This window comes from Biomphalaria glabrata, chromosome 17 (assembly GCF_947242115.1).
Source record: "Biomphalaria glabrata chromosome 17, xgBioGlab47.1, whole genome shotgun sequence".
NCBI lineage: Eukaryota > Metazoa > Mollusca > Gastropoda > Planorbidae > Biomphalaria > Biomphalaria glabrata.
Window position 1 is genome coordinate 16,413,607 of NC_074727.1, and position 8,712 is coordinate 16,422,318.

The following is an 8,712-nucleotide window of genomic DNA, read 5'->3' on the forward strand; positions in this document are numbered from 1 at the left end:
TCTTAGAAAAACAAGACATGCCACTACGCTATTGCGTACGAGAATCGATTACAAGGTGTCCACACTTTGTCATCAGTGTATAGATCTATATAACAATGAGTTGCCCTTGTACCTTAGCGAACTGATTTCTTAATATGTCCCTCAGAGAGCCATGTGCTCAATGGACTCAACGCTTTTAGTGGTGCCACGTTTCTCCCTCAAAAGCTACGGTCTGCGGGCTTTTTCAGTGCACGGACCAAAGGTTTGGAACTCCCCCCCCCCCATTAATCTCAGACAGACAACATGCTACACCACTTTTAAGAAGAACATTAAGACCTATCTGTTTAAAACGTTTGTAGATTAGTTTGTCATTTTAGCTGTCGTGTTTGTGTTTGTAATGCTAGTACAGCGCCTTGAGCCTACATTTTGTTTGTTAACAGCGCTTTATAAATAAAATTATTATTATTATTATCTTCTGAAAGTTCCTGTGTGATATATTAGATACAAATAAGATAGTAGAGTAAAAGTAAAGTTCCCCTTTCAGACCTTGTGGTCTATTTTACTATAGGGTACATGACGTAAAGGTCATCTGTTTATGTGGCCCACGATTAACGAGGGTGTCATGTGGCCAGCACAACGACCAACCTTTGCGAAAAAGATAATATGGAGATATTCCATCCGTATTGGCTACAAATGACAACTCAAAGAAACGTGAAAGAGTTGTTTTGTAAAATGTTTTATATGTTTCGGATGTTCCTTCAGAGTTGAAGATAATTACTTCCTAGTCCAAACCACCCGCAGGACGACGGGGGATGGAAGCGGGCAGGGTTTGAACCCACGACCATCGATAAATCTGAACGACAGTCCAGTGTGAGGAGTAGCACACCAAATCAAATGTGTTTTATGCTAAGGGTTTCTGGAATTCTAGGGCCGAAAGATTTATTGTGATTATTTTGGGGTGGGTCTTTATAATACTAGCAAATAAAATATAAAACAGTTTTTTTTAGTATACAATTTTTTTTCAAGTAACATAAGATCTAGTTGATCTGTAAATAAAAGATATAATAATAATAATAATAATAATAAAGTTGAAACCACAATTTTTTTCTTTGCCTGATAGGACACTTTGTATTATTTAGTAATTTTGATATAACTTTCGTTTCTATATTTTAATTTATACTTATTGAGAAAAGATTTATAAGAATTATTTTTTATTCACATAATATTACTCTTTAATTAAGAAACGAGTAGACATTGATCTAGAAATAGAAAGGAAAATGTTAGACTAAATATTTGAGTTTAATTATGGCCAGGTTTTTTGTTATGCTAAACTGATTTCCGTTTCCTCTCGATCTTTTCCCTTATAAACACCATAATGGGTAAGAATGTTATTGCTATAAATTGGAAAAATCGTATCTCATCACTGTATAATATTTTAATAAATATATTTGTTGTTATTAAAAAACAATATGTTTACACTATACAAACCTTTTTCTATCACATTCTGTCCTCCTATCGAGTGTTTTCTCGTACTGTCGTATATATTTTCTAGGCCCTAGATGCCAGTCTTAATATTTCACTTTCAGATCTAAAAGTAGTAAAAGTTATGTTAGATTTTTAGATCCAGATGTATACTACTGTAAAACTAAGATGTCGATTATTATAGATCTAGTTCTTAATTTAAAACTTAATGCTTATTTTCTAATGTCCTGACCTGTATGAATAGTATGATGTATCAGGCTGTATCAGTTTTGAGTTTAACTTACAAGATTAGAATTTAGATCTACATTGTAACATTCCTACACATCCCCAAACAATGATGAAAAACAGACCAGTGTCATGAATGTCGCCAATGACAATGTTTGTAGTAATGATTTTGTCTAGACATTCTAATTCTAGAGAATCTAGACTCTAGACTAGTCTTCTTATGATCTCTTATCTAGTCTAGATCTAGACTGACTAGAGTACAAGTAGTAAATGATAATGTTAATGAAAATCACTGTGATTGATAAATGTATATCTAGAATCTAACCCTACTAGATTTACAATACCACATGTACTGGATGTAAGTTGTAAAGGTTGTAACACATGTAATATAGATCTAGTGTGTAGCTAGATTATAGATGCTAAATAATAAAGATTTATACCTATAAGTATTATAGTAAAACCACCTTATCATGGTTTATCAAACTTTATTTTGATGAAATTATCAAGGCCATCAAAACTGTAAAGAGACACAAGGCAACAACCTAAGAATAGTCAGAAGGTAAACCAGTGGAGACACTTAAAGCAGACCCCAAATCATCAGTTGAAATGCTATAGTTGAATCTGCTGTGTAAGATTTGGGAAAAAGAACAATTCCCTAAAATCTGGAAGCTGGGTTATCTGAGTTATCCAAAAAGATTGACCTTACTCAATTTAACAACCAGCAAGGACTCAAGGTTACTGTCTTCCCTCAGTAAGGTCTTAACTAGGAAAATACTCGAACACCTAAAAGATAAAATATTAAGATCAGAACAGGCTGGATGCTGGAAGGAAAATCATGCACTGACACCATTGCCACGCTGCACACTATCATAGAACACTCCTGTGCCCTTTCTTCATGACATTTTTGGACTTTGCGAAAACCATTGATAGTATTTATTTACAGAGAGATAATTTGGACATTTTGGAGGCTGATGAAATCATTAAAGAGTTGCTACAAGTTCACCAATATCATTAAATTTAAACAGTTGTACAATGGCTCATCAGGTCAAGTAATACACAATCACAATGGTAACCTGACCAACCTTTTTAAAGTAAAATCAAGAATAAGACAGGCTGATCAGACTCTTATTTGGTTTCAGGATATAAGGGGGAAGACATGTACCTCACTGGATATGCATATCAAACAACAATGAAAAATGACTTATTGAAAACTTAAAAAATATGAAATAACGAATTACGCAAAGACTAGTCTGTTGATTTGTCTTTGGCAATACATGTATATTATTTTATCAGTCCCTCCCACCCATTTCTTTTGGCATTTTGGAAGAGCCACCCACCCACGCATACTAACAATAAATCTCCATTAAAGACTTGTTTGAAAACTACTAAAAATCTAGAATTGAAATTATTCTATATCTATTCTAGATTTGACATTTGGATTATTTTGTTGTCAGTCTTAAGCTTCAAAGTTTAATCAAACCGATATTGTTTTCCTTTTTAAAACAAAAGAAGTGTCTATTCACATCTAGTATGATCTAGAGATGTACATCTAAGACAAGCCTATGTTATTCATTTATAAATTCTAGTCTTAAGTATCTATATTCTAGATGCCAGATATTTTAAAATGTTGATATACATCTAGGACCTAGGTATTCTATCAAAACGTTTTTTTTTTAATACTGTTGCTAACATTTTTTATTTTATTTCAAGGTATCTCTCGAGATAAATGGCACAAACGTCGCGCCACTGGTGGTCGTATGCCATGTGTACGAAAGAAGAGAAAGTTCGAATTGGGTCGTCCACCAGCACACACAAAGGTAGATACATTATGAACTTATTATTGAGTCAGCAACTAGATTCTAATAACTCAATAAATTTTCTACATTCAGTTATAGTTAACATTTCTGAGTTCATTTTATAACAGAATCCAGATGTAGTACATTATTTTTTATTCATGTTCAATCAAACCATACTCCATTACATAATTATCCAATTAAGGTACTGGGTAGTTTATTAAAAGGTGCATTTACATTTAACAAATTTCCATTGGAAAAGCTTCTGTCAGTGAGAATATCTGGATATTACCGTAACTGCTAGTGTTACTCTCTTCCCTTCATTTTTTTTTTCTTCCTCTAGAGTCTAGTCCTGTTGACAAACTTAGTAAAAAAAAAATCAAATAAATGAATCAAAGGTTGCTTGGAACTCATAACATTATTTTTTTTTTTCATGGACAGACTCCTGTTCCTAGTTATTTGACAAACAAAATACTAAACTATTGTATGACCTACCAGTTAGTAACTTAACCAACTTAGTATCCTTTAGTTAGTCACCATCACAAATTACATTTAAAATAGTACCAGATATTGAATACCTGTATTTTCTTAAATTGTTGTTATTTTTTTATTTTATTTTTTGTTTAGCTTGGTGCGAAAAGGATTCACACAATTCGTACCATGGGTGGCAATAAGAAATACAGAGCTTTGAGACAAGATCATGGAAATTTTTCTTGGGGGAGTGAAGGTATTAAAGTTGTTTTGTACTATATATATTTATTTACACAAACATTTTTCTTTTCTTGGTAGACTGACCTTTAATTATATTTTACAAAATCTTTGAACTCAGACTGATAATTGGTACACATGTATCATGTACTGTCAAACCATGCAAGGATTTTTAGCATTTGAAATTCATTTTTGACAAATAGATAAAATCTGTTCCCTCTATCCAACTAAATTTTCTAAATGTTTAATATTTTTCAAGTGTGTACTGGTAGACATTGTAATAAATTTAAGGCAGACAAACGTGGGAAAAAATCATGGATAGTTATTATTACAGACAAAAAAAGAACTGAAGGTGACTTCAAGCCTTTACAGTCTTATTCCTCTGTTTCATATGTCCTATCTGACAAACCTTTCTCCAGACAGACACTCTTCCAAGTGTCGGCACACATCCACAATCCATAACTGTACTTTCCATCTCTATTTACTTGTTACTTTTAGACCAATGAAGGCTTTGCTCTCTATCAACAGATTTAGCCAAAGGCTAAATTAAATTAACATTTATGTTTCTAAAGCATTCAGCGCCAAAACCACCATGGTTTAAATAGTGCACACCATAAGCATTACAGCAGAGGCAAGAGCTATGCATAAGCAGCAGTTCTTAAAATAAATTGCAGTGTACTTTTGTGTATTCATATGCGAGTCTGAACACAGTAGAATATGTATCTGTAAAATATGTGTCAACATTTTTATTGCAGCTATTACTCGTAAAACCCGTATCATTGATGTAGTCTACAATGCTTCAAACAATGAGTTTGTTAGAACCAAGACCCTAGTAAAGAGTTGCATTGTTCAAATAGACTCAACACCTTTCAGGCAGTGGTATGAAGCTCATTATGCTACACCTTTGGGTCGCAAGAAAGGAGTTAAACTGGTCAGTTTAAAGATTTTTGTTAGAAAGTAACTTAGGAAATGTTAACAGGGTTTAAAATATATTTCTTTACTGTGAATTTATTTTACTTATGGTTTTGCATTTTTATTTCTTAAGTCTGAAGAAGAAGAGGCTGTACTCAACAAAGTGCGTTCAAAAAAGACCCAGAAGAAATATGAAGCAAGAAAAAAGATTGCCAAAGTAGAGCCAGCTCTTGATGAACAGTTTTCTACTGGAAGAGTTTATGGTTAGTTCATAACCAGTTTAGAAAGAAAGAAGGGGAAAAAAAAAGAAATTGAACAAATATAAATTTTAAAAAATGTTCAAATAATAAAATATTTAAATTACTTAAAGTATGAAATTATCTTTCTGAAATTTCAATAAAATAAGTTACAGGTATCAATTTTTTTTAACATCAGTAAGAATCATTTGGTGGAATGATGTAAACGTTTCCCTGAAGGAAGACAATGGCTGTATTTTTCAGTGTATGTCATCCATTATGAGGGTTATACTTAGTCATAGTTACACTGACCACTTAAAATTTTTATTGGATTTATCCATTTAGACCAAATGTATTTTAATTAACTAACCTTAAAAACTAGCTAACAGCTAGAAATGATTATGCCTACCAAAAAAAAATGTCTAGCAATTCTACGCTACAGTTGGTCCATTGTAGTAATCGACCAAACAGATGACACAATTTCAATGAATGTGTGAACATCATTGTTGCAATAAAACTTCACTATATATATACATATATATAGACTTGATCTTTTCTTTGGTGGTGAACCCATTCCAGTTTTAATACTTAGAATGAGTACCAATTTGGGTTTAATGATTACAAAATAAAACATTTCCCTCCTGTGTCAGTTTGATTGGGTACAGCTGTTAGACTAGATATAAAATTTAGACTAGTAAGTGCTAATGGTCCATTCAAATCATGCTAAAAAAAACTTTTCCTGACAATGTCTCTAGATCTAGATTCTAATTGTTTTCTAAGAAAAGGATATAAATTTCAGACACATGATACATCTTATACTTATAGACTAGATCTAGATTTAGATTCATATCAAACAGAATAGTATTTATTTGGAATGATGTAAACATTTCCCTGAAGGAAGACAATGACTGTATTTTTCAGTGTATGTCATCCATTATGAGGGTTATACTCTGTCATAGTTACACTGACCAATATCTGATACCTGAATATAGTTTTGTTGTTTTCTATATCTTGAATTATTCACAATTTTTTTGTTTTCTCTTCAGCTAAAATTTCCTCACGCCCAGGGCAAAGCGGTCGTGTTGATGGCTATGTACTTGAGGGCAAGGAACTTGAGTTCTATGTTAGGAAATTGAAATCTAAGAAGGCGAAATAAACTTCAAATTTTACATTAAAATTGTTGAAAAATTATTGTTTGTTATTTTGTTAACAATCTATACAGTACTCTTAATGTTTTATGATGGTTGAAGATATTTTCTAGGTTATATTTTAGCTAAATTCAATCCATAATAATTTCAATTTTCTATTCTAGATATAGCTAAATTCATCAATAATAATTGCACTACCGGTTCTTGCTGTAGGTAAAAAAAAAAAAAAAAAAAATTTTCCAATTCATACACTGCAAAAGAGGTTTATACTTTCAAATTAACAAAAAGAAAAAAATAGCATCACTTTCAGACCTGGCGATATTTAGGGCAGAGTTGCCTAAAAGTATGCATCTCTAAAGAAAAAAAAACGTTCTTGCTAATCACATATAGGCCTATAGATCAGGTGTCAGTGCCTGGAAATGGCCTATTCTTATTCGATTTACATTCTACTTAGGAGATAGTATCGTTTTTGTTTTTTTCACGCGCGAAGATGTTTTCTAGATTTTACTGATCTATAGCAGGGTTACTTTCAATGCGTTCTATGAAGTGTTCAAACTGAGTGGGAATTGATTGAATAGTTCTATCTAGACTGGATCTACAAATACTTACAGCAGCTATTCAGCAGACTCAATAGCCCAGCTTTTATATTAAAACAAGTTCAATTACTAATTAGGATTATCTGCCTGAAAAAAAAAAACCACTTTAAAATGTTTGTTATTAGTGATGCCAAAGCTTTCATTGCTAACTCCGGAAAGAATGGTCTGAAAGAAGAAAATCTGAATTCTTTCAAAATGTGATAAAATATTTCCAGTGTCTGGATACCGGTACCTTATAAAATCAAAACTACTTTTATAGAATTAGATGTTGATCCGGCCAAGCTAACCAATTCATTCTTTTGAATAAATTTTTTTTGTTGGTGCTATTGTGGAATACACTAGAGGCATTATGATCTTAAAATCATTGCAAATTGACTAGAACGGCATCATTCTAACCTATTCTAGAAAAGTCGGTATGACAAAAATCAGAAGTGTAAATATTTTGACAAACTTACATAATGTCTAATAATATAACTTATGCTGTGTTAACTTTAAGATTGATGCATTTCATGTGCTATGTACTTGAATGATTTTTAGCCTTTCTTGAGTATATATTTAGGAAAATACACATTTGCATTTAAGCATGTAGGCATTTCTGTGGCCACGGTTAATGACCGATAAATAGATAGTTTTACTTTCTCCCAAAAAAATCTGGTAGAATTGAAAGCCAAAAGATTTACTACTCAGCTCTCCTTGCAATATCAAACTTTTTTTTTTTCGACGGAGTGGGGGTGGCAATATGTACGGTATGTGGGTGTCTCATCACGGCCAAAATATCGTTCATTGGAACTTAGTATTTGCAACTTCATTGTTGTGTTGTGTGGCCATGCATAGCTCAAGTAACTTGGGGTCTGCCTAAGGTGGATTAGGAAGGGGCATTCAAAGAGGATATGTTTTACGGTTTCAGAGGACAACATAAAAGAATGGACGGGCCTGCCATTAAAAGAGGTTCTAACTAAGTCGAGGAATGGAGAAAGACGGTTGACGAATCTTGCATGGTGTCCCACCGGTCCAACAGACTAAGGGATAGGTTAAGGTAAGCACAAATCCGCAATAATGGAATAGCACTGCAGAATCAGCTTTATACGCTCGTCCAGTTGTAGTTTTTATTTAGTTCGCACAAGTGTTCATTTTAGCGTCCTTGACATTGTTTAAAACTCACACTACACTACACTTTGAAATATTGTACATTAATATATACCATGGGCGTAGCCAGGGGGGGGGGGTTCTTGGGGTTCAAACCCCCCCCCGAAATGAAAGGAGTCGGAATTGAGTGACTGATTTTTGCTTTGATTTGGTTTATTTTAGGTGAGATTTTAATACTAAACCATCACTTGCCCTAGCACAACCAAAGGGGTTTTGAGTTTAAAACCCCCTACCAGGGGGGTTCGAGTTTAAAAACCCCTACTAAGGGGGTTCGAGTTTAAAAACCTCTACCAGGGGGGTTCGAGTTTAAAACCCCCTACCAGGGGTTTTGAGTTTTAAACCCCCTACCTGGTGTTTTTACAGTTAATTCCCCCTCTTCTATAAAACAAAACAAAAAAAAATGCAAACGAAAATCCCCTAATTCCAAGAGCACACTTAAGGAAGATTTTGATTTTAAAACCCCGTCTTTAATATAAAAAAAGCTAAT

At 33.1% G+C, this 8,712-nt stretch overlaps 1 protein-coding gene across 1 annotated transcript; it reads left to right on the forward strand.

The window, feature by feature from the left end:
- Positions 1-1,229: 1,229 nt before the first annotated feature.
- LOC106050385 (40S ribosomal protein S8-like) lies at positions 1,230-6,526 on the forward strand. The gene is made up of 6 exons (XM_013205343.2): positions 1,230-1,358; positions 3,397-3,503; positions 4,107-4,206; positions 4,943-5,118; positions 5,233-5,362; positions 6,382-6,526. The coding sequence occupies exons 1-6, from the start codon at positions 1,355-1,357 to the stop codon at positions 6,489-6,491; spliced, it is 627 nt and encodes a 208-aa protein (XP_013060797.1). The 5' UTR covers positions 1,230-1,354; the 3' UTR covers positions 6,492-6,526.
- Positions 6,527-8,712: the final 2,186 nt, after the last annotated feature.

Bases quoted from the DNA above. Each gene is read 5' to 3' on its own strand.
- LOC106050385 (XM_013205343.2), top strand. The intron at 3,504-4,106 runs GTAGATACATTA...TTTTTTGTTTAG, and splicing joins GTCCACCAGCACACACAAAG to CTTGGTGCGAAAAGGATTCA. The intron at 5,119-5,232 runs GTCAGTTTAAAG...TTATTTCTTAAG, and splicing joins GCAAGAAAGGAGTTAAACTG to TCTGAAGAAGAAGAGGCTGT.